This window comes from Artemia franciscana, chromosome 19, assembly GCF_032884065.1.
Source record: "Artemia franciscana chromosome 19, ASM3288406v1, whole genome shotgun sequence".
NCBI classification, from domain to species: Eukaryota; Metazoa; Arthropoda; class Branchiopoda; order Anostraca; family Artemiidae; genus Artemia; species Artemia franciscana.
In genome coordinates, this window is record NC_088881.1 from 26,680,410 (window position 1) to 26,707,732 (window position 27,323).

Genomic DNA, 27,323 nt, shown 5'->3' on the forward strand with positions numbered 1-27,323 from the left:
ATTGAAATAGAAAAACAAAGCCCTAGTTATTAGTATTTTTACCTTTATATAATTTCTCAATATTTTTTATAGTTGAAATAATTAAACAGAATTTTAACATTTTAACTGAAACAGTAATTTAATTAACAGAAAAGTAAAAAACCTTAATTACTTGATCCATTTAGAAATAATTTTTTAGATTAGATTAGTTTATTGTAAACAAAAAATTCAGCTATTACGATAATTAGAACACTATCTAAAGATTCACTCTCGAAAAATCAAGATATTAAATAATAATATCATATACGCTTAACATACTTTTAAAGAGGGACGTTTAATGTATACATGCTCTTCAAAAGACCCTTGGGGTCAGTGACTTGACTCCTTAAGCAGAGCCAGATTCGACCAGGTTCTAAATGGGTAACTGGAAAAATCCGGGGAAGGTAGGCAAAAACGATGGGCGGAAGCACAGGGTGGCGGCCCCCAAACCCCCATTGCACTTACTGGATGGAGGTCCTCGAAACGGAGATCAGCACCACCGGTTTGGACTTTAAGGTCTAGAGCCGTTACTTCACACTTTTGGATGAATTTTTAAAATTTAAGAGGAAGACCCATAGAGTGGCAACGCTGGTCTACAAGAACAGTTCGAACACAGTCGACGCTCTTGTGGCTCAGTTTTTGTAAACAGTTCTTAATATATCATCATGGCAAAGGATATATTTTCAATACATTCTGTTTAAACGACGCTTGTTTTTTACTATTAAACCTAAACAAATGAAGGTTTGAGCAAACACTCTCCCCCACATAAATTATTGAAATAGCCAGTGTAGAAACACTTTGTAAGGTCAGATTTTGATTCCCAAGGACATTTGAAAAAAATCAGACGTGATCAACTTTTTCTAGGTGATTCACAGGATTTTGACAAGATTCTAAGTCAAGTCTGATTTTTTTTTTTTTTTTTTTTTTTTCATGTCTTTCATCAAAAGTTTTCAGAGAATCTTTGAAGCCTTACAAGTAAGTTAAGGGGCGGAGGCACGAATTTCCTCATGAAGCATGTAAAAGAGCTTAAAATTAAACTACTTAATTACTAATGTTAATAAGTGATTAATTTGATTAAGTAAAATAAGTAATAGAGAAGAAGACAAAGACTAACAGTTTTGCCTACTTTAGACACCTTAGTAAGCTTATGCTGACGGCATCGTCGGTCCTATTGTGGATTGTACCAGACCCAAAACTAGCCTTGGTGCCTTCCCCCCCCCCACATTTTTTTTTAAGCAAACTAGCAAATAACTAATGCAGTCTAAACTAAATTTTAGCTACCCGCCAGCCATGGTATATAATGCAGCTTGCTCTGGTAATCTTCATTTAAAAAAATAGTATCTTTGTCCCTCCCCCTCACTTTTCGTGGATTGGTGCCACAGTCATTCGACCAGAACATTTTTTAAATTTCTGCTTTAGATTTATGTAAACGCTTCGTTTTTTGAAGAAACATCAAAATTAATAGAAAATATGACATAGAAGGTGGGGACTGTTATAAACCTTGTGAAGTCTTGTGGTTACTTAATCCGTTTCCACCTGAATCAACCCCATTCAATTCACCCCTGCTTCGACTCAACTCCCTTTGACTCAACATTACTCAACCCCATTCAATTCATCCCTGCTTCGACTTAACTCCCTCTGACTCAGCCCCATTCAATTAAATCCAATCAACTCCAATCTATCCAAATTAACTCCTTTCAAAATAATCTCATTGATGTAAACCGTCCACCGACATAGGAGCTCATCCATGTAGTAGAGAACATATCTTCTCCTATGGTAAATCTTATTCTGATTTCTGGTTTTACAACTATAGACTGAACTTCCCGCTGTTTTTCCTACAAGAATAGAGTAAACATATGCTCTACAAAAAAATCCTTGCAAAAAAAATCTTCCCTAAAAAGTGTTATTTTGTGATTTTACCTTCTTGAAGTTCTCATGGACGCAACTCTATTCCACCTTCCAGTTGAGGGGTCATATGCTTCAACTGTGTTTAGTCTCTGTTGTCCATTATAACCACCTATGGCATACAGTATCCCTTTAGCAACTGCAATCCCTACTCTACTTCGTAAGGATGACATGTCCTCACTTAAATACCATTTATTATCCTGGGGGTCAAAAACCTCCACTGTTCGCAAGGAGTCTCCTGGAAGATTGAAATAATATGAGATGAAATAAAAAAAAACGAATAAATGAATGAAAAAAATATTCCGCTTTTAAAGAGATCACTTAAAACATCGATCAAAAATTAATTGTGATAAAAGAAAAAGAAATATTTCTAGAATTTGACAACGCAGAAAATGGTCGGAATGCTTTCAGGAAAGTATATCACGAAATAGCGGAAAAGGTCTTAGGCATGAAAGTTACAGACGCTGTTTGGCAGACACGTTTGAAATTTTTTAGAAGAAAGAAAGGGTTTGCAAAGAAGGGATTTCCAAGTGGCAGGTCATACGAGAACAAGAGGAAAGTGGAAGAAGTAGTGAAGGAACTCAGGTATAGGTCAAAGAGGTTTAAAATATAGGCCATGGATATAATTGTTGATGATCTGGAAGATTCAGGCAGTTGGCATAATAATAACATATTGTATGGGCATGTTCATTAATTGAGAGAAAGTAATCAATCTGGACTTGTCCCAGTTGAAGATAGGAACTGGGCCTTAACTAGTGATAAGGAAAGTGTTAAAGAGAAATTGACAGAACATTTTGAGAATGTATTAAACTGTGATAAAGTGGTAAGAAATGAAAGAGAAATAAGGACAAGTTTTTGACTATTTGGAAACAAAGGTCGACTTAATTTCTGATGAGAAGATAGAAACAATGCTAAGACAATTAAAAAATAAAAAGGCTGATTAAAAAATAATAATTAATTAATATATAATTATAGATAATAATAGTAACAAAAAAGAATAATTTTTTAATAAATATTAAAGAATATAAAAAATAATAATAATAAGGCATTGTCAGTGAGTAAGATTTTTTAAATATGGTGGTTGGGAAATTAGAATTGAACTACTGAAGATTATGAATCTGAACTTTGAAAAGGGGGGAAATAACTTGTAATTTTCAGAAGGATTTCGATGAGTGTAGCGATTACAGACGAATTAACTCGATTTCTATAGGCAGCAAATTAATTAGTATTATTATACTTAGTAGACGAGATGCTGCCTCCTACCCAACCCCCTCCCCTGCCTTCAAACCTCCTACCCCCTCTCTCCTCCATGGATACATTCTTACCTGCACCATTTACACTGAGTTGGATAATCGGATAAACACATCTATCATGCGTCAATAATGCAGATTAAGCCAAGTAAAGTTTTCGCGACAAAACGTTCCTTACCGTCAAAAAGTACCAATCGGAAAAAATCAATGGAACGCAGAGCTGGCTTATAAGATAGAATAGTGGAAATTGTACCGGCAAGTCACGAATAGCGAGAGAATAGGGAAGCAATTTAAAAATTGACTATGCTTCCATTGCTACAGTTATTGTTTATGTATAAATTAGTATTTACAATTCGTCTCAATCATTAATTTGAAAAATTCGAAAAAATAAGCTTAACTTGTAGTAATTGATAATAACATGAAAAAATAAAAGTCGAAATTGGAGGTCTTATAATATTTATGAGCGAAATAATTTGAACTTAGTGCCAAAAACCAATAGCAAGAAAAATTTTCCACACAAGCAAAATAACGATAGTATTTTCAATTTTCAAAAGTTCTGATTGCCAAATTAAGAGAATTTACTGAAAAAGAAATTTTATAATTTCGCAAGTGCGTCAGATGACAGAATTATTAACTAACCCGTTAATTGAATATTCAGAAAATGTGAATAATTTGACTGAAAAGAATTTTGAAGGTTTTGAGAGGTCAGAGTTCAAGAACTTGTCTGAAAATTAATACCATAATGACTATATTGCTTAGACAAGGAATAGATAAGGTGAAGAGGTTATAAACAGCAAAGACAAGAAGAACAATAGGGAATTTCTCAAGACAGTGGGAAACAAATTAGAATGAATATTTCGGCCCGATGTCCAAGGGCCGTCTTCAGCAATGAATTGTTTGTGATGAAAAGGCAGTGTGGTCTTCGTCGCTATTTATGAAGAGGTTATGTTATGTAACAAGAAAATAGATCAAGTGGATGGCTTTATTTACCTAGATAGGATTGTTAGTAAAGACACCAGATGGAGTAAAGGTGTTAAAAGTGGAATAGTCAAAACCCAGATTTTTTTTTTCGCAGATGAAAAACCTTTGGAAGAATAAGAAGATAAGTATACAAAGAAAGATAAGAATATTGCAACCCATCATAATAACAGTGGTCGATTATGGTTTTAAAATATGGGCATTCCGAAGGGCGAGGGAGATCTGTTGAAGGTCTTTAAAGGAATTATCTAAAGAAAGTCTTAGGTAATCGTTCGACTGAGCAGATGTCAAACAAAAAGCTACACAATAATGTGGTTCGATCCCAGTTTTCAAGGATATTATGAAAGAAAGGCTAAAATGGCTAGACCACATTTTATGCATAAAGTATGGCACTTTGCCAATGACTGTGCTACGGGGTCAGAACTGCATGGGGGAGGGAGATTAAAGTTTTGAATATATTAGGGTGGAAGAGGAGCGTGCACAGCTTTGTTGGCCTCCTGCGGCTTGGTGCTGCGGTGAGTTGGTAGCAATAGTAGTATAATTTAATTATGTGACGTTGAAGTAAATTCTTTTCTAGCATACCAAATTTCACTATAAAATCCAAAATATTTAAAAGATTTTCTTCTGATGGGTAAAATGGGCTCATCAAAGGCCCTTTATTAGTGGCCATCAAAGGCCACATAGAGAAGTCAAAAGCAGTGTCGTGAATGTAAACACATTCATGGCCATTCCTGTCGCTAAATCATACGTTAAAAATTACAAGAAGACATTGACAATATTGATAGTTCAGTAGTGGCGCAGGGGGTTTGGCCTTAGCTTGGTAATATAGGACCCAGAGATCGAACCTAGCTGAAGCAACACACTGGAGGACTGAAAATTTGATTCCAGTATTAAGATTATGCAAAAAGTGTCTTCATATTAATCCAAAAAAGAAGAAGAACAAAAATATTTTGATATTACAATGACTAGTAAACAGAGAATGGAGTAGAGCAGGATTTAATTTTTCTAACTAGCCGAAGTAGCTGCTGGACGACAGGAATAAGAGAGAAAAGAAAATGTAGCGTATTATTTCTTGCGAGGATCCGAAACACGCTAACTGTATAAAAAATAACTTACATCAGGCATCTTTTGTTAACTTGGAACCACGGCCCATAGTAACCAGTAGTTTAAACTGCGTTTAAAAAGATATAGTAAGATGAAATTGCCATTTTTAGCTCAATTAGGAATGTTAATTATTATATCGACTAATCTTAAAGGTCTTCTCATTCAATAAACTTATTCTTATCTACGAGTGGTGAATGTAATTTTCAGAAACAAAAAATCATTTCCTCATTTGGTCTTTCGATTTTGTTGTCAATTGCAAAAAAAAATTATTCTATCACATGAATACAACCGTTACATTAATTAGTTTTATCGGATATATAAACAACCAACAGGCGTCAATAATGCAAATTAATTTTAAGTGTTTTCTTCGTGACAAGAGGTACACTTACTTAGGTCCCGACCATCCTCGTTAAACGTTGTGGGGCCACCCCTCCTGCTAGCTCATGCGTAAGGGCTGTGTACATTGTTCTATCAAATGCACTACGTGATAACTGGGCTAAATTAACGAATCGAAACTATGTATCCATCGCTTTCATGAAGTATCTTACCCCCCAAAAAAAGTGTCAGTCGGGAAAAACCAAAGAAAATCGAACCTGGCTTATAATACAGGCTAGTAAAATTTATACCGGTAGTCGCAAATAACCAGAGAAAAGGCAAAAAAAATTGTTTTTTTAATTTAATTTCTAATCGTTTTTAAATAATACCGGAAAATCCTGCTCCTCCTCCATGGAAAATTCTTTCCTTCACGGATAATCTGTTAATACACTCTTTCCATCGTCCAAAAAACCTAATAGCTGACTTTGTTCGACATTTTTGATTACAAATTGAACTAAAATTGACCATTAAAGCTTAAGAAAAAATCCCATGGCGTTTTTCTGATAAAAAAAAAACAATATAAACTAAATGCCAACCACCGCAAGTAATCAATAATTTAGACTATTCAAATAAAATCAATCTTGTAAAATATTTTATTACACGGTCAAATTGATATAACTTATGACTTTTGAAGCAACAATGTCATCCTCACCTACATGAACATAATCATCCCCCCCCCATCATCAATGGTGACTACCAAAAAAAGGCAAAAACTGACGGCACTTCCATTGTTGCAGTCATTTTGAATGTCTAAACCAGTATTAATAATTCGTCTCAATAATTATCTTGCTAGGTTTTTAAAAATGCCATTAATTTCTTGCAGTAATTGAATAAGATGAAGAAAAAAAGGGTCAAAACGCGAGTTCTACTATGCCATGAACGTAATGATTTGAACTTAGCACCAATAACCAGTACCCGGAAACACTTTCCACTAGCATTCCAGATTCGCTTCCCAAGTCTAGCCATTTCTGGTCTTCTCGTGAATAACGGTCTTGCAATTTTTAATTACCCGTAATTAATGGATATTAACTATAGAAAGCTATGCCAGGTTCGCCCTCCGGTTCGCAAAGAAATGTCTTTAGTGTTTGACTGATACACATGCAATAACGTCACACAAATTGAGTTTATGTGCAAAAATATTCGAGTGCAATTAAATGTCGGAAATTATAACTAAGCAATACTATATTAATACATCACAATACACTACACAATACATTAACTATACTACGACTATATATGTAACATCTACATAGACTAAACAAGTATACATACACAGCACTACTATGCACATGCAAACATATTACACGCACTACACATAATTATAGCTACAAATGCATAGTCATACCTGATTTTGCCAATCCTCCTACAGCGAATATTAATCCTATAATGCTTGAATATAATCGTGGGCTTGTGTTGAAGCTTTGAATCAAATACCGTCGATCTGGTAACAAGTAATAATCTTTCGCCTCATCAACAATATCCCTAAAACAAAAACCAAAATATATCATCTTTTTTGGGGGGGGGTGTATTTGCTCTTTCTGTTAAGTGTTGTTAGTTGTAAAAAAAAATATTCAGTTACATAATTACACCTATATGATTACATAAAATTATGATTATATCAAATAATAGAGATATTTTAATATCTATCAGCTACCAATAGGTATATTTTCCTATAAAATGCTTCCAGGAGTTATTCTAGAAAAAAAGTTAAAAGTACAATACGAAATCTAATGTTCGCCTCATAATAGCCTTGCTTTTATTAAGCGTCTGAAACCTTTTTCCTTCTACTTAAAGTCTATTGAAGAGACCAGCCTAATTATTCCCGAAAAGATATTAACGATAACTACCTACATCATCCCATTACTGACGATTAAGATTACATTTTTATCTTAGGTAACTTTAGTAGTAGATAAATAAAGCATCTTTTTAGAACTTAAGTCCCGAGTCTTGATAAATTGATTAACTGACTAATTTAATCATTAACCCTACTAACTATTTTTTATCTTTGTTATGATGATTTTAAAAACAAAATTCTTTAAAGGCTAAACAAATTTGAATCGTTCAGTTTGAGTTTAGATTAATGTTTATTAAAGACTATGTTGTGTTTAATTCTAGAGTTGTTATATTTCGTATTACTGATCTTATGTTTACCTCCCTACACACCGAAACGGTTCCAAATTTTTTCCCCACCTTATACCCCACTATTCGCTTAATTGTGGTTTATATACGGAAATTTTGAATTAACATGACCGCAAACTTACACATATACAAGATGACAATGATCAATGACAATGACAATGACAATGACAAAATGATGATTTAAAAAACAAAATTCTTTGAAGACTGAACGAATTTGAATGACACGTTTTATTTTTCTTCTTCTTATCTGGGTGAAGATGGAGATGCTTTTGCATAATCTCGTCAACGGAATTAAACTCAAAGCACTGCAACGGTTGCTGCAACTAAGATTGAACTCTGTGTGTCGTATCATGGTTGCCGCACTGCTCATAAAACCAAAAATTAAAAACAGGTTTAAAAATCTGTATAAAGAGAAAAAAATTGCATTTTCAGCTGATTCAGCTGATTTTGATTACTCATAATAGTGAAAAGTTATTTTGAAAATAAATCCAAGAGAATTTTGAAACCAGACGGAAACCCCTCGAAAATGACGTCAGATCAAAGCAAAAAGTAAACTATCATAATCACTACTGCTGAAAACCCCGTCGGGAAACTTACGGTCCCCCAACTTGAAAAACAAGCAAAATCACTTTTTTGCAAAGATAAGTAGAGATCAAACCCACAGTGCTACCTCAAAATAAATGCTTCATAAGTCTTCTACTCTTATATTTTTTACTTAAAAAAGGTGGTAGAAATAAGAATTTCTTTCAAATGAGCCCTTAAACATCTGTCAATGATGTTTCAGTACCCCGATAGCAGCGACCAGAAAAAAAGGAGAATAAAAAAAAAGAGATCTACTTCCCACGCGAAAAGTGGTTTCCTTGTTGCTAAAGATGGGGAACTGTCATTTTCCTACAGGGGGTTTTCGGCTATAGAGATTCTAATGGTATAGTTTTCGTATTGATCCAATTCCATTTCCTTCGGGGTTTCCTGGGTGAGCTTCAAATAGCCATTCTTTCTCACTCGACAGGTCTTTTTTTTAAACGGATTTTAATATTTTTGGTCACTATGGGCTCGAGTTCGTTTTTTACTAGATTACGTCTGATGCCGCAATCATGATCATTGTCATTTTGTTTCTGTGTAAATTTCCAATCATGTTAATTCGAAATTTCCGCATATAAACCACAATTAAGCGACTGGTGGAGTAAAAGGTGGGGAAAAATTTGGAACTGTTTCGATGTGCAGGGAGATAACATAAGATTAGTAATATGAAACGTAAAGGCTCTAGGATTAAAGGCAATAGAGCCTTTGATAAACATTAACCTAAACTCAAAGCGTAAACAAGTCACTGTTAATTCATTTAAGGCATACACAAGAGTGTTCAAAATGGTAAAAAAAAATCACACACACTGAGTTGTGACACGACACCTAGCTCGGGCAATATCTTACCAGAGATAACCACTCGCAAGGCCACGACAGCGAACTGGGAAGTGCAAATCCAAATAAGGCGACTGGATATTATTGAGGAATAAGTTCGTAGCGGTATTATATTCTCTTTATTTTACAATGATTTTTTTGCTGATTAACAAAGTGTATAATATTCATTCGAAATTCTATCTGCTCTACAAAGCCATGCAATTCTTTTTGCAAATTAGTTTTTAATTAATTTTTAGGCAATGAAATTGGATATGCAGAAAAACCAAACAAAAAAATCGAAAGATCAACATTTTTGACACCTACTCTTCTTCGCTATTTATCGAAGCTAAAAAGCTGCTGAATCAGCCTGGGCAATTTACAAAGTATACGGAAACGGTATCATAGACGAGTCTACAACACGGAAAGGGTTCGCAAAATTCAAAATGGCAATTTTGACGTCAACGACTCGACCCAGTCCTGTAGTGGCACAGTGGGTTTAACCTTGCTGTAGCAAAACGCTGCAGGGCCAACGCAGGGGCCTTACTAGTCAAGAAGCGTCGTTAACCCGACTACTTACCCCTGGTTCCCACTGCTGCGATTCCGCACAAAATCCTGCTACATGAGGTAAATGACACAAATCGTGCAACAAACGACGCAAAACCATCTGTTTTGCTGCAATGTCGGATGCGTTGAACAATTTCAAATCATACGACAAATCGCATGCGCTGTTATGATTAAAAAAAAAAAAAAATCATAACCAAAGTCATTGAGCTGATTGAATGCTTCTAGAGTTTGTCGCAGCGACGCAAAAGTCTACTTTTCATTGTGAAACTCCATCCAATTCTGTCGTACGTCTGTTCCGCCAGAAAAAAATCATGTCGGGATTGACGCAGCAGTGGAACCAGGGGTTACTTACGACTCGTCCGACAGCGCTTTCGAATTCATCGAAGATATTCTCAAAGCATTTTGAAGGATAACAGTAGCCAATCAAGTCGTAAATTAGGCGAAGAAATAAACTGCGTTCACAAAATATTTTTCAATCCTCTTCATTCAATGAGATTGTATTCTTACAATCTTATTATCATTATAAAAAGATCTTATTCTCATTGCACCGAACAATTATGAAAATGTATAATAGTTTCATTTATTTGGCTATTGGTTATGAGCATTTGACTTATGGCTCTTTTGTGTTATGGCTAAGGAATGCCAAGAGACCTTATTCTCTCATTTGACTATGGTGGCTTTTTTTTGTTATGGCTAAGGAAGGCCATAACACCTTATTCTCTCATTTGACTACGATGGCTTTTTTTGTTATGTCTAAGAAAAGCCAAGGGATCTTTCTCATTGCCCCGAAAAATTATGAAAATGTAGGGTATTTTCATTTTTTGTTGCTAGTTTTTGGCTATGGCTGAGGAAAACCTACAATATTCTCATTGCACCGAAAAATCCTGAAAATGTATAATATTTTTACTTGTTTTTGCTATGATGTTTGGGTTATGATAGTATTTTTGGTTTTTTTTTGGCTAGATGATTAAATCCCTCATTTCAATTTGCTCATGGATTTCCCTGACTTTTCTCGCATTTTGTGAAGCTACTTATTTATTTTTATTTATTTATTTGAAAACCCATCAATCATACGAAATGAAAAAGACGGAGCACGAGCATATAAATATAAGAAAATATATAAGAACATATCGGAGGAGACATAACTAGAAAGAGACTCAACTAATAAAAGTGCAAACAAAATAGCACTAAAATGAATAAAACAAAAAACAGATCTATTGTAAAAGGAGATCATACCAATCGTGATCTACTATTTTAATATTGTGTCTTTTGATTACATTTTCAACTGCAACATGAGGGTCGGTTATGTGATACTTTTTAATGAGGATTAAGTTTCTGTACCAGGGAGGAAAACGTAGGAGGTATTTAGCAAAACGGAGGAAAAGCGCACGGATTTTAGACAATTCAGCCTTCGAGAATAGTTTCCAAAATGGTGCCAGGTACAGAATATGAGGTAAACAGTAGCGTTATATAGGCTGGCAAGGAGGAGGTGGAACAGAATTTAGCAGAGACTATGGAAGCATACGAGCTGGAGATTCGTCGACTGAGGTGTTTGATCAGTAGAAGACATGTATGCCATAGAGACAAGCCAATAGGGACTCCAAGGTAATTTATGCGGTCAGCAGTATTCACAAGATTTTCACCAAAAAGCAGTAAAGGCACGTGTGGTGTTTTTTGCCAATTGAAGAGAACTATCTTGGTTTTCTCAGTGTTAGAACTGAGGCCAAGTTTTAGATATTCGGTTTTAAGCGTTTCAAAAATGTCAGAAGCTTTTTGCAATGTTCTACTTAAGTTCAAGACGTCGTCGGCGTAGCATACAAAGGAGGTGTCTATAGAGGAAAGAATGCATGAGGTTGGGCATTTATCTTGGGCTTGAAAAACATAATTATTGAACAAATAAGGGGAGGAGACATCTCCCTGGCGGGCACCCTTCAAAACGGAGATCAATTTTTCATGAGGCCGGGGAGGCAAATTTTTGTCGGGAGGAAGCATTAGGCGAATGGACAGCCTCGAGTACATACCACGTAGGGATCGAACTATGCAGGGATTCAGACCTCGTTGTGAAGCTTTTAATAACATTGCAACATGTATGAGTGAATCGAATGCACGGCTGATGTCATGACTAGCTAAGGCTATGCTCTCTCCAGAAAAATCCGCATCGAGTAGCACTCACTCACTACAGCCGTCAAGGCATCGGCACAACCAGTGCGGTGCTTAAATCCGAATTGACGTGGCGGGGTGTAGCATTTAGTTTCCAGTTCATTAATGAATAGAAGCTCGAATAGTTTGCATAAAGATGTGGCGACAGTAATGGGGCGGAAAGACGAGCATTTGATTTCATTTTTCCCTTTCTTCGGAATGGGGGTTAGATCCCCTACGCAGAAAGATGAGGGAACAACACCTTGCGTGAAGATCATCTGCATAAGAAGCGAAAGATGCATAGCGAGAACCGAACCACCATGTTTAATATGGATAGCGCTAACACGGTCAATTCCGCAAGAAGACTTATTTTTCAACCGACGAATTGCTTGAATAACGGACTCTAAACTGACAACAAAATCACCGTGCGGAAGCTTATCAAGGAACTCATCCAATTCTCTCTCGTACATGTCTTCAAGCTGGGGGTTAGGAGCAGCAAATTCACTCGCATAATAAGAATACCAATCCTCGACGGGGATTTCAGACGGTGACAACAGACGGGGATTTCAGGCTTTGCCAAAGATACAGATTTGAAAAGAAAATTTCGATCCTGTTTTGCACGGGCGGAATAGCTATCAACGAGAGATTTGCGGTGGAGGGAGAGCGCCTTCGAGAATCTACACTTCGTAGTCAGTCTGATGCTATTAATGGTACCAGATCTTGGGCACCCACAATGTTTCCATACCGAAAACCAGAATTTTGCTTGATGACAAGCGGCTACCAGCGAATGAATTTCAGGCCATTTTTGCACCATCCCTTTACGAACTTTTACTTTAGGTACTGCTAACCTCTCAGCATGAAGGAGAGCGTGACAAATTTCAGTACAATAAATATTGAGACAAATTCGGACTTCTTCTTTAGAGAGATCTTTCGGTTTTTGAAGGAGATTAAAGGGAATACTGATTTTATTAAAAATTTCTCTGTCGCCAGAGCAAATAGTTGCTTATCAGCATTAAGCCAATCAAGACGAAATTTAGGCTGTTGAGTTTCCTGGCGGGTTTGGTGACCGACCATTCGAAGAGACAATATGTACAGAAGACGAGACAGGAAGGTGGTCAGAAATTTGATAGTCCGTTACTACCCTAACATTTTGAACAGTTAAATTATGAGAAATGGCAACATGGTCTAGATTTGACACACTGGAGGAGCTGTGAATATATGTAAAATCCCTATCTTTTCCTACCACCGCAAGGTAATCACCAAAAAGATTCTTAATCAAAGAGGTACGAGATGATTGTAGAGAAGAAATCTCAGAAAGGTTGCAGTTGAAATCTCCAATTACTGCACAAGAAAAACCCTGGCGCTTAATTTTAGATATACATGAATTTAGTTTCTCACAAGAAAGGGCATAAAGACGTTCTGAACGCTCATCTTTATAATTTGTTCCTCTTTTATAATTTGTTATAATTATAACTTTATAATTATAATTCGCTCAACTTTCAATTCGTACTGCGAGAAAATTGTCAGACTTTTCGAATAGACTGGACAGAACACATGACCGAACAAACGTAGCTAGGCCTCCTGAAGGTCTTCCTCGGCTGCCGCTCTGTTTAGCTGGGACTTCGTAGGCCTTCGTGGTATGATTCAGTTCTAGCAGGTTTTCACTTTGCACGGTAATAAAGTGCTCTTGAATGCACACTACATCATGTTCGACACTTAAATCACTAGGGATCGGGAGCTTCTCAATGAACGAGCCATTGATGTTCCATGAAATGAAGCTATAGCACTTGCTCATGATTTCTGTAGTTGCCTGTTTTTGGGACAACTAATACTGTAGCAGGTATGACCCGGCACTTTACACTCTACACAAAAAGGGAGTTTTGAGCAGGGAGCTTCGCGCGTGGAAATGTGCTCATGCGAGCCACATTTTGAACATGTTGATGGATTTTTACAGTTGGAAGCTAGATGGCCTATCCTGTGGCAGTTGAAACAACGGCGCGGAAGGAAGACAAATTCTTGGGCTTGTAATCGTTCGTAGCCAATTCTAACCGAGTTTTCAAGGAAAACTTCAAGATCACTCCGCGTCTGAAAATATACTTTATATGTTCTCGACTTTCCACACTGGGTTACCTTCGTACATTTTGGTATTAATTCTTCGAGCTTCGAGTGATCGATATCCTCCGGCACGCGCTTGACCACGCCGATATAAGCAGATTCTTTTAATGAGGCATTTAGACTTGGGCTTGATGTGTTCATAGTTTCAACTATTTTCGTGGCTGCTGTTTTAGTTGGAACGACAAGTTTCCACTCGTTTTTGGTGCACTTTAATTCCGTAACGTCTTCCACAGAGTTTTGGCACATAGAGTCCAAGAAAACCTTTTGGGCCTTTAAGGTCAGTTGGTGGGTTTTTCACCATAACAGCGTATGACGGTTTTGAGGGGGGTGCACAATTTAAGGATTGCTGAGAGGGCTTAGGCAGGCTCATTTGAGGGTGGGTTAGCGTTGCTAGAGCACCGTCCAACTTCCTAGACATTTCGTTTATTTTAGAAATAGCTGTGGCGCTAACGGCATCGCCTATTGCGGGAACTTCACAGGGGCTGAATATCACGAATTTAGGAATGTTCACTTTTTGCTTCGCGGCGTTTACTAAGGTTTTCGACATTTCGAGAATATTGTCCTCATCTTTGGCACGGATTACTACTCTATTAGGCTCATTAAGTTCTGTATGGAGAATTCGTTTAGCTAGTATAATTGTCTCATGGTCGTAGTAGCCTACCGCTAATTTGATAATTGATTCCATTTTAATGCCATCGTTAAGCGCTCTGCTAATGAAGTTCAATACTGCATTTAATATCAGTTTCTCACCCATCTTACGAGCCCCAAAGACAATCCGAAAGCATAGTCCGTTAAACCGGTTCTGACGTCAAAATCTTGATAGTTATTGTAGGTCAGAAATTCACTGTAGGTACTTATCAAGTTCAAAGTCCCTTATCACTTATCAAGTTCAAAGGTATTTGATATTTAAGTATCGATTTCAAATTCACGTAGTAAAAATGTCAATAGCAAATAAATCTAAACAATCAGATAAATAATGTCTCTAGGGAATCACACAGGTTGAAGCCTTATAAATGTCTCTAGGGAAATCACACAGGTTGAAGCCTTACTCAATTGAAAGGTTAATATCCAAAAAGAGGTGTTTACTGAACGAACTCTGAATGAAGACTGATATACATTTTATCAACCGATGAAGTTTTCTTTTTCTACAACAGTAATTGCAATAATCGGAGCTTAGCGATAATTCAAGATAATCTCCCACAATCCTTATGTCCTGATATGCCGAGAACAAAATAACATACCGTAAAATTCAGTAGAAAATCGATTCACGATCAGTTTAGAAGGGTGGCTTATACCAGGGCCATTATAGAGGTGAAGAGCGTTTGTTACTGAAAAAAGTTTTATTTAAGATAATGAAACAAAACTATTTTTACAACACATTTGATTATATCAGCCATTTTCTTTGGGTAATTACTATTCAAATAGAATTATGGCTGATTTGAAGGGAGATTCTGTCAATCTTTACCAGGAAAATTTTCGGAAAAAAACTTCAACGAACATCATTGTGAAAAATACCCACAATAAACTTATTTGACATTACTAATTATTTTTTAAACTTAATATTTTATTATACGTATTAAAATTATTAATTTTTACGTATTCTAATTATTTCAAACACTATTCCGTCAGCCAGAGAAACGAATTTCCCAATGTAGATACTTTTGTGAATATTATTTCTCAATAGCCATCATTCCAATATTATTTCAAAATAGCCATCATAGCCAATAGCAAAAAAAATAAAAGTATCATACATTTTTGTAATTTTTTGGTGCTATGAGAATTTTTCGAGATATTATTTCACAGCACTGGCCTGAAACAGGAACAAACAGATATTCACCCACATGAAGGTATTTTTTTCTCATCTGATGACGTAAAATTCAACTGCCGAAAAAAATTCAGCTCTTCGCAAAATTCAACGTTACTTTTAGAATGGCTGAACTAAACAAAAAAAATAATAGAAAAATATACCTGATGGTATGATTTATCCTGATCATTGAAACCTGATTTATTTAATGATCTTCTTTTACTTGATTTTGACAAAATTCAGCAATAAAATCCGTTTGTCGAAGCAAATCTGACCGTTGTCAAAATCCAACTTACCATTAGGCATGGTTGAATTAGACAGACAAAAAGGCAGAGAAATAAACCCACATTTATGATATACATTCTCGATGTATATCATAAATGATATACATCGAGATATATATGATATACATATATATACATTCTCGTATAAATATTTGAATCGCCTCCTCACCCCTGCTTGTGAAAATCTTTTTACTTTTAATAGAGACCGTCATGATCATAATACAAAAAAGGCTGATAAATTAAGTCATGAGTTTAGGAGTACTACTCGGGCATCTTTTTTAATTCGCCATTATGGTCCCCATGTTTGGAATATTTTGCCCGAGGGTGTGAAAAATGTGCCTAGTCTTCCGGCTTTCAAGTCACGGGTAAAAGTTTCTTTTATCCCGTGAGTAATTTTGATGTAAGGCCCGTTCCAGGTTGTCATTCTATTCAAGGCATTTCCCTGATATATTTGCTCTTAATTTTTTTCTGTCTTCTTCTTGTCTTTTTCCTTTTTCTCTTTTTTTTCCGTTCTTCCTTCGTCATTTGAGTTTCTTTTGTATTGAGTAGCGTGATATGAACGTGGTTTTAATTAGCTGAGGGTGATAACCTCGCTTGCCCTTACAAGCTTATTGCCTTTCTTGGCAGGCGAATGGCGAATAGTGTTTGTTTTCTTTTCTTAATAAATGTATATCTCATATCTCATGAGACTATTCAAAAATCGACAATAAAAATAGGAAAGTGTCGATAAAAATCAGCAATATAAACCTGACTCTAAAACAAAATTCAGTCCCTATCAAACTCTAACTTTACATTTAACATGGTTAAATGGGACAGAAAAAAGATTGGATACCTGCATTTATGAGACGATTTAACCTGATCATCTTTCGATATTCGATCGGCAATAAAAACAGGCGAAAGGTAAGACATTCTTATTAAAGCTAATAAATTTGGCAGAAAGTCAGAACGGCTAACATCTTTCTTCACCCATCTCATCATTGCCTCAAAAACCTGTAGACAATTATAAAAATCTTAATATGTGATACATTCAAAAGTTAAAAAATGATATATTAAAACCTAAAAAAAAAAAACTAGACCATTAAGATCTTTTTTCAGAATTTTTTCAGATCTTTTTTTCAATGTTTGGTTTCGGAAGCCTTTTAAAAGCCAGATTTATTTAAAAATACACATTTCCGCTTTTGAAAGGCTGAGATTAAAATTTGAAATGGTTATTACCACTGTAGGATTCACTTAAATATTGACTGATTAAATACTGAAATTAAATCACTTGAATTCCGCAGTTGCAAATTGTTTAAAATACCCTTGAACTAGTGTCTAGTAACACAACGTTTGAATATATGATTGTTTCTTACATTTTATTTATTTCTTTATTTTTATGAACTAAGCATATGAAAGAAATCTCCACATTTCAACTGAAAGGAGGGAGGGTGGGGTAGACGGGGTATTAACCTCTATTGTGAGGCTAAATATATATAAAATGTAGAAAATTTTATATAATAACTGGTTATGTCTGTAAGCTTCCCCTGACATCACACAAAGGGTACTGGAAGCTATTCACAAATGCGTATGACAAATGTTTAGGAACATGCGTGATTATTGTTGTTGTTATAATAAAAGTAATCAATTTTGTTTCGTTTTTACAACATTAACTATTCGATTTAATTAAAAAAAATTAACAATTTGGGAGATATAAGCGAAAAACCAAGTTAGGGTTGGCAGCTCCCTGGAACTGAAAAAAGACCATAAACAATAAATAAAGTCAAAAAAAGAAGGTTATATTGAAAGAAAACGACAAGTGAGTGAGGGCAAAATATTCGAGCAAGATGGGGAGGCGACAAAAAGCCACTGAATTTTCGCGAAATTAGCCTTTTTGCTAGCTGTCTTTTATTTGGTGAATGTACGTGTTTTTTTCCCTAAACGTGAATCTTTCTTCAAATTCGTCATTCCCCTCACCCCAGGAAAATGCGTTCTGGTATTCTAACATGCCAGTAGCCATTAAAGTATATTCAATTGCTTAAACTCACAATCATCAAAGTTTTTATCTTCCTCTGAAAGAAACAAAAAACACAAAGTAAACGCAATACGATATTGTATTGAAATAATATGATGTTGTAATGCAATAATACAATATTTTAATACGATAATGCAATATGATAATACGATAGTACGATATTACAAGCCCACGAAAAGGTTTTCTTGTATTATCGACAAGAGAATAAAACTTATAAAAAAAAACGTCTTCTTCAGCATTAAAACTTTGTGCATACTTTTCCATACTTTTTGAGTTATCTCATAATTAACATTATGGCTCTCTATTACTCTTTTATTGCTGTCACTGTTTCATTTTTTTTTTCGCTTCTTTACCTACAATAGCAATCGTTTTCTTGTAAATGTGTTATTCATCATGTTATAAAAAGATGCGTAAATTAGTTGCGGTGTGATCCGTACAAAAAAACATTTTCTTCAGCATTAAAAAAAAAACATTTTCTTCAGCATTAAAACTTCGTGCATACTTTTCCATACTTTTTGAGTTATCTCATAATTAACATTATGGCTCTCTATTACTCTTTTATTGATGTCACTGTTTCATTTTTTTCGCTTCTTTACCTACAATAGCAATTGTTTTCTTGTAAATGTGCTATTCATCATGTTATAAAAAGATGCGGAAATTAGCTGCGGTGTGATCCGTAGCTACAGCTGCAACCATTTTGGTTTGCGGCACCTTCATTGTTATTTTTCATTCTTTTTTTTCACAAGCTTGAGAGTGACAAGTATATCTGATCTGTCGTATTGGTTAGGTAGAAACATACACCATATGTGGCTTTAAAAAACTGAAAAAAACTTTGTGCATTTTCAACCTCAAAACGGAGCACCCAAACTTAAACACGGAAGGCTTGAATATATTGATTCTCGTTGTCGCTTGTTCTCTAACTGCAGTCAATGTGAAATTCTTGATCTCATGGCGTTAGATTAGGCTTGATGTAATCATGCTGGGAAAAATACTAAAAGACATATAATTCTGAAAAAAAAACGTAGAAAGTTGAATGTTGAAAATAATATTGAAAGAAAATGACAAGTGAGCGAGGGCAAAAAACTTTGTGCATTTTCAACCTCAAAACGGAGCACCCAAACTTAAACACAGAAGGCTTGAATATATTGATTCTCGTTGTCGCGTGTTCTCTAACTGCAGTCAATGTGAAATTCTTGATCTCATGGCGTTAGATTAGGCTTGATGTAATCATGCTGGGAAAAATACTAAAAGACATATAATTCTGAAAAAGAAACGTAGAAAGTTGAAAATAATACTGAAAGAAAATGACAAGTGAGCGAGGGCAAAAAACTTTGTGCATTTTCAACCTCACAACGGGGTACCCAAACTTAACAGCCAAATATAAAAGAGGCCAAGTATCACCAGCGATACATGCAAAAATCTTCCTTTTAGAAAAGAAGTATTGTATGTCGTGTAGGCATACAATACAAGAATACTCAGACATATTGTTCTAAAATTACGCTTATAAAATAAAATACCCCCCCCTCCGCAATAAAACATTAAAAAGAGGCAAAAGATACTTGTTCTTCGGAGTCAACTCTAAGTTTATCCCTGAGTAAAAGGTCTTTGATCTCATCCAGGTTTAAGGAAAGGAATTCTTCAGTTTGTGCAACTTCTTCAAAATGCTTTTCAATGTAACAGTCAGCAGCTTTGACTAATGGCTGACAGTTCATGCTTTCAGCAAACGACTTAATTCCCAGAATATTTGCCGAATGAAATCTGCAAGATGAAAAACTTTCAAGAAATTTGCTATTGGCAACAGAAAAACACAAAACAAAGGCGTTCAACTAAATAAAAAAAAAGTTTAAACACTAATGGATTCAACAAATCAGTATGATCAAAATTAGGATCCTTTAAAATACATTTGAAAAATGGAGCATTTGATTTTTCGGAAGTACGGTTGGCGATGGTAAAAGACAACAAGATAAAGTTTTTACCAAAAAAAAAAAAACATTTCTTTCACTTACATATCAGCTGGAGTAATTTTTTTGTTTGTATCTTCATTAAAACAGGAAACAAAACTTTCTTCGAAAGACTTAATTCTGAGAATATTTGCTGTGTCAGAAGAAAAATTTCAAATGTTGCAATAAAAAGAAAAAAAACAAAAAATTAAAACAAAAATCAGGAAAAGAGTTACATTCGTTATATTACAATAGAAAAAGGCTACGAAACAAAGAAGAATAAAAAAAAAGATAGAACTAAAGTTTCTTTCGATTTATTATGTACACATAAAAAATGTTCAACTAAATATAAAAAAAAAAACACTGGAATTTTAAGTGATTCAACAATTGGGATTAGAAATACGGGTGGAAAATCGAGCATTGACTTTTGAGAAAGGTTGATGACGGCAAAGGACAAAGGTGATTTTAATGAACAAAGAAAAAAAAATCTTTCCTGATTAAAAAAAACGACCTTTAAAAAGGGGAAAAAACACCCAACCACCCCTTACCCCCTAAAATTTCGTGAATTGGCATAACTCATCTTCACTATACTGTAGAAATAGAAGCCGTGCAAAAATACAGAAACAAGAAAGTTAGCACAAAAAACTACTTGCCATGTTAACATCAGCATTAAATTAAAATGACACACTACTTTTCGCTGTGGAACAGTAGATCAATTTAAAGAATATGACTAAGAATGAAATTAAAATAAATTAAAAAAAAACCTCGATTCCAAAAACTGCGAACAAAATTCTTTGACACTGTTCAGCTGCAAGAAACTTGCTCCAATCATCAGATTCTGCACATTGGAACTCTTCACCAAAATATTTCCTCCGTAAACAAAATTAATCAAGGATTCAAGGGCACTGAAAAAAAAATTCGGTTACTAGCTCATACTGAGAAAAAGGAAGAATTGAAAGTACAGGGTAATATGTTGTGGTTGTTGTTGTTTGGGGTTTGACGCGTTCGGCCAATAGGTCATATGCGTTCGTATCACTCAGTTGTTCTGTGCCTTCTGTAATCACTAGCTTGCTTGGGTGTCACTTCAGTTAATATTCACTGGGCAAGAGCAGCATCACTTAACTTGCTAATGGAGGGGGGTTATTCGCCTACAGCAACTGCCTGCGTTGAGAAACAGGAATCAAAATACTGCAACTATTCATTGTCAAACAGCAATTAAAATAAATACACATCACAATTATAATAAATAATACGATGTTACACATTATAATCAGTCACATAAAACCAAATATAAAACATTAACCAGATAAAAAAAATATTTAGTATGACAAATAGGAAAACTCTAAAACTAAGTATTAAATAGGTGAAAAAACAGGCTAATATTACCCCTGAGACCTTTAACTTCTTCTTTTTTGGGTTGCTTTGGAGACGCTTTTAAATAGTCTCATCAACGGAATTAAACTCCGGCCGCTGCATTACTACTTCTGCTTTTAAAATGTAACTAAATAAAAAGACTGTAAGGTGTGTCGAGGTTGTCTAAGAGCAAAGACAAAATTTTTTTGGAGTGGCTTTAATTTTTATTTTTCCGGTCAACTAGAGGAGGCATAAAACTAAATTAAATACTACTATTTTTGTCAAGATTTATAAAAGAGTGTATGTTGTTAAAAATTGTTAAAAAAAATATGTTGTTAGAAAGCATACAAATAGCAGGCCAAACTTTAAATTGTAAAAAAAACCGAAAAGTTTAAACTCTTATTTCCTTTTCCCTGAAAAAGACTATGTCAATATAAAGCAAACAGAAATTTACGAAAAAACATTTTCTATAAAATAAGTTTTCCAAAGAAAAGTAGAGAATTCTATTAAGCCAAAAATGAGCAAAAATGAGCAGAAGTTTGTTACAGTTAGGTTATTTAAGAATTAACGACGCTTCTTGACTACTAAGGTCCCTGCGTCGACCCTGCAGTGCATTCCTGCAGCGTGATTCGATCTCTGGGTCCCGTATTACCAAGCTAAGGTCAAATCCACTGCGCCACCACAGGACGTTACAGTTTGGTTCAAACGTCATGTTCTGTATTTGAACATGACGCTTCTTATCTATACCCCAGACAATTCAGCAAGGGAATGTTAATATTTGTTTTGTTTATGGTATTATGAATAACTTTGTCTATGTATACCTTTTAGGCCATGCTCAGGCGCTTGACCGTCTCCTGGATTAAGTATTACCAAGCAGATATCAATCCAACCGCACCAGCAGAGGATTAGCTACACTGGAAATATAAAACTTCTAATTTATGAAACATGCTTGTGAAAAAGAATTAAGCTCACTGATATTGAATTTTTGAAATTCAGTATTATATTTTATCGTTCGACATAGTCTAAATTTTTAAACACAAAATTTGATGTGAATTATCCTATTAAGAGTATAAAGTTTATTTGTATTTCATCTCATTACTTCCAATATCATCTGAAAGAGAAAAATGTATACCTTTTTTAATAACAAAATTCATGCCACCAGGTCAATACGAACTCGGAGCCTACTTTTGCCTAGGTTTTCTCCCTAGAATTGTGTCTGGTGAACTTCTTTTTAAAGGAACCCACAAAATAGTTTTTAGGGATAAAATCAATCGACAGAACACTTCAAACGGATATATGAAGGGAGACAAAGAAGGAGAAAGTGAGAGTAAGAGAGGGTGAGAGAGAGAGAGAAAGAGATAAAAAGAGAGAAGCCAAAACACTGAGAAAGAGAAGGAGGGGCTTCAGGTGTTTTGGCCAAACTTCCACAAACCTGACTTAAAACAAAAATAAATAATAGAAAATAAAGAAAAAACTAAAATTATGTAGAATGACTATAGGTTCGAAATATGCAATACGGGTAATGCATATAATGTGACTAAGAATTTGGTTATCTTGATATAGCATATTCCTGCTACAAGAGTGGATTAAGGGCAGCAAATTCTTCAGCAAGATAAAGTCTGTCGACATATAAACGCCAGGAACAACTGATGGAGCTTGTGTCCTACTACGAGTGCAAGAGAAAGATACTTTTTCTTCGATTAGGCTTTCTATTTTTTCCATTTATTAACGCATGGGCAGTTCCTGAAATATCTTTATTTAGCCAGATAGATCTGGCTAAATAAAGGGCCACGCTGGCTAAATAAAGAGATTTCAGTAACTGCGCATGCATTAATGAATGGAATAGAAAGAAAAATCTATCTGGCTAAATAAAGAGATTTCAGTAACTGCGCATGCATTAATGAATGGAATAGAAAGAAAAATCTATCTGGCTAAATAAAGAGATTTCAGTAACTGTGCATGCATTAATAAATGGAATAGAAACACAATTAGCTATTATCTACTGTATCAATAAACAATCCACTGTATCAATACACCGTACCTGAACAGATTGGGTGGAGGAGGGGTAACCATAGCTGTGTTAACTGGACTCTGTGGTGATTTTTATGAGAAGAAGCAAAGGGTTCTATCTTCTTTTCCAAAAACCAACAATATTTTATTCATAGTCGATTTCTAGGAAATAAGGCCACTTTTTTTTATTAAATGCTTGGATTTCAATACTATCTGATTAAGACATTCAGCAGAAGATTATCACAAAAACCTTATTTGATCAGTGGTCTCTCAAACTAAGGCATTAGTATTGCCTTTGGGCGTTCATTTAGTGTAGCTTTATCAATCCACAGCCAAGCCCTACAAGGTTGTTAGAAACGTGAAACTCCTACATTGCCAAAGTTCACTTCTTCTAATAAAATTCAAGAACAACCAACCGGATACTGGCTATATATTGATACGATGAATGAAAGAATTGCGATGAATGAAAGAATGAAAGATATATATTGATACGATGAATATTGATACTATATATTGATACGATGAATACTGGCTAGTACACTAGTATAATGTATAGTAGTATAGTATAGTAGTATAATAGTATATAGTATAATAGTATACTGTTGATACGGTGAATGAAAGCATTGCGAATGAAAATGAAAACTTTTATAAGACATACTTTTTATTCGTCGATAATCAGAGCCCATTAAGTGGGAAAAAAAGTTTCAAGTAGTTGTGATTTACTTACATTCTAGGGATTTTTTCGTTCTTTTTAAATGAAGAATAAAAAAGGTTATTTTTCAAAAAAGAATAAAAATAAAGGTTATTTAATTTACGAATATAATTTACGAAGGCAATGGACAATGTTTCTCCACTTATTGTACATACACAAACAAATAAAGCTGCACAATGAAGCTGCACAATGACTGTGCATGCACAGTCAAGTAAAAGACTTGTAAAGACTAGTATAAGTCATGAAATCAACACCATATTTTCATCCTTTATTCAGGAAAGAATACCTCAGGAAAAAAAGTCAAAATCATTTTAACCTCACAACAAGGTTAATTTTTACTTTGAAAAAAAAGGTTTATTCTGTAGTCAAATTCAAATGATTGACATTATCCCCTAATCCCAGGTATGATGCAAAAATAAAAATAAAAACAAAATACCAATGTATATACATACTCAGGGTCAATTCCTTTCACTGTGACTTCCCTCTGTCTTGATTCTGCCATTCCTGTGGTAAACATGCCTTTAAAATAGGGAATTGTAGCTGCCAAAACAAGCTTATGGGCATGAAAGAATCTGTTTTCAACCTGAAAGTTAGATATTTTGTCACTGCCCTGCCTACTGGCCGCGTCTGAAATTTCGCATTCCTGAGATAATTGCCAAAAATCATTTGCTCAGATGTTCTAAAGGGAAGATCAGCCAGATAGAGTCGTGAACAAACAAGCATTGATCAACTGGTGATGCCAATCCACAGAAAGGTAGGGAGGGGGGCAATTTTTGTCAATTCTTCAATGGAAATACCAAAAAGTCATTTTCAATTAAATAACAAAAAAGGTATTTTTCAAAATCGAGGGGATTTTGGGGGATGAGAAATTGGGGGATGAGTGGGGGATTTTGAGCCCACTGATTGACACTACTGTGCTCAGATCATTGTCCCTTTCAGTACAGCTTAGTAAACGGTTTTGGCTTGAAAAAATCTCTAGAGGCAGGTGAAATGGATGATATAAAATTATCAGTAAAAAATAATAATTAATTAATAATGTATTTAGTCAAAATAAAAATTTATTCAAATAAAATAATAATTAATTAGTAATAAAACACAAAAATAGCTAACATAAAATAAAATAGCATAAAACAATTAAATCCACAATTGAAAGAAAAAAAACTCTTCAAAGCAATTTAAAAAAACAAAGTATTTACAAGAACGTGCGACCCCCCCCCCCCCTCCAAAAAAAACTCTACTTCCCCCAGCCCCTAGGAGTGGTTTTGTATCTTATACCATTGCCACCCTATATCCCTTAGGAAGATTCTATATATTACCTCAGCCCCTTCCAACATTAGTCAAATTACTCCCCTCCCCTCCCACTGAAAAATAATAGTAAAGAATATTATTAAAGATATGTTTTGCAGTCTGATTCCCTCCCCTACAAAGTATCCTCTGATTGTCCCACCCTCGTGGCTTTAATTTGCGTGCACATGTGTCTAGGATGGAATTGTTCTTTTAGTTAAACTAAATTTACTAATTATGAAATAATTTAATCAGTTCAATTGTAAAATGAAATTAAATAACCAAGAATAAATTTATAGCATGAATTAGATAGCGATCAGAAAATTCCAAGAAAAACATTTTCAAAATAAAAGAGAACAGGATAAGACAGATAATAGCAGAAGCGTTCTTTTATGGTTCTTTTTTCCTTTTTTCTGTGTCGAGGACGGATAGTGAATGTTGGTTGAAATATCTCCCACGAAAGGAATAAAAACAATTGGAAAACTGAAACTACAAATCATCTAAAAACCAACCTTGTCGTCATGGCCTTATTACCAGCCAGGTTTAGCCACAGAACAAATTATAGACCAATGGGGAAAATCCTTCCAAACAGAGAGTTGTTTGAATTATAAAAGAAGATGTCATTAAAAAAAAATATGGTCAGCGCAATAGCGCTACCTAAGTAAGAGCAATGTGGGCAAATGCATTTTTTTTTCACCTTGGCCCTTCGTATAGAAAGAACTGTCGTAGAAGCTTCAGAAGGAGCTCTTTCGTTTGGAACTTAAACGTTCTCGTCCCCTTTTTATGAGGCAAAAGTGATTAGAGGGCAGCCAGACCCTCTCCCACGCCCATTAATTCCCCAAACATATCCCATCAAAATGTTGAGATAGCCATTTTTTTTTCAAGATGGATGAAAGGTCTAAAAACTATGTCACTGGGATGTAAGCCTCCCGCCTGCAACCCTCAGGGCTAGGACTGTAAGTTTTTCAAATCCCCCCATTGATCACGTATGGTATATGTAATTAGGAAAGAGGCCATGTTGGACCTTTGGTGTTAAAAAAAGAACCAAGAACATTCAGGTGAACCTTTCAAAGAATGTTATGGGGAGTGTTAAAAAAATCAAAACATGTTACAGGCGTAACCCAAAAGGGTGTAACTCAGGAATGACTGAGAGTAATAAGTTAGAACTTTCAGGGCAATGATCAATTGACCAAAAGGGCAATATTTGCACGCCTACTACTATTCCTGCTACTACTACTATCACTGCTGCTACTGCTATTACAACTGCTGCTTCGGTAGTGACTACTACTAAGGCAGAGGATATTGTGGTAAAAATTTAAGGAAATGTTGAGAAAAATTGCATCACAACAAATCATACTACGTGCATATACATTGTCAGAAGGGTGTATGAGCAGTATCCCAGGAATGGCTTACTGTATCAAGCTAAAACTTCCAGGGCATAAAAAGAGAGATGTTCAACTGAGCAAAAAGCAATATGTACAAACTATTACGGCTACTAAAGCTACTACTACTAATACAACACTACTACCACTACTATTACTAATATGATACACTAGTACTACTGAGGCTAAGGGTATTAAAGTGAATATTTAAGAGAATATTGAGGGGAAAGTTGAACTAAATTAGAATACACTATGTGCATGCAGTTTATCAAAAAGGCGTTTGTTAGGAATGGCTAAGGAATAATAAGTTGGAACTTTCTAGGAATACTTTGGGGGAAGGTTAATTGACCAAAAGGCAATATGTGTACATTACTATTATTATTAGTACTATAATCCAAGGCTTGATGAAAGGGATGTTCAACTGACCAAAAGGCTACTGCTGCTATTACATGTTTACAATTACTATTATTACTGTCACTGCAACTAAGGCCAAGGGTATAAAGGTGAAAATTTCAGGGAATACTGAAGGGGGAAGTTGAACTGAATTATAACACACTGTGT

The 27,323-nt window shown here is 35.0% G+C and overlaps 1 protein-coding gene across 2 annotated transcripts in view; it reads right to left on the reverse strand.

Moving 5' to 3' along the window:
• The window catches only part of LOC136039496 (kelch-like protein 18), a 53,107-nt gene that overhangs the window by 16,394 nt on the left and 9,390 nt on the right, over positions 1-27,323 (reverse strand). For both annotated transcript variants that reach the window (XM_065723283.1, XM_065723284.1), the window contains exons 3-8: positions 24,549-24,679; positions 20,786-20,926; positions 19,641-19,839; positions 16,903-17,060; positions 6,976-7,112; positions 1,939-2,161 (exon numbers count right to left, since the gene is read on the reverse strand). In XM_065723283.1, the coding sequence (XP_065579355.1) occupies positions 1,939-2,161; positions 6,976-7,112; positions 16,903-17,060; positions 19,641-19,839; positions 20,786-20,926; positions 24,549-24,679 (989 nt within the window). The remainder of the gene's footprint in view (positions 1-1,938; positions 2,162-6,975; positions 7,113-16,902; positions 17,061-19,640; positions 19,840-20,785; positions 20,927-24,548; positions 24,680-27,323) is intronic.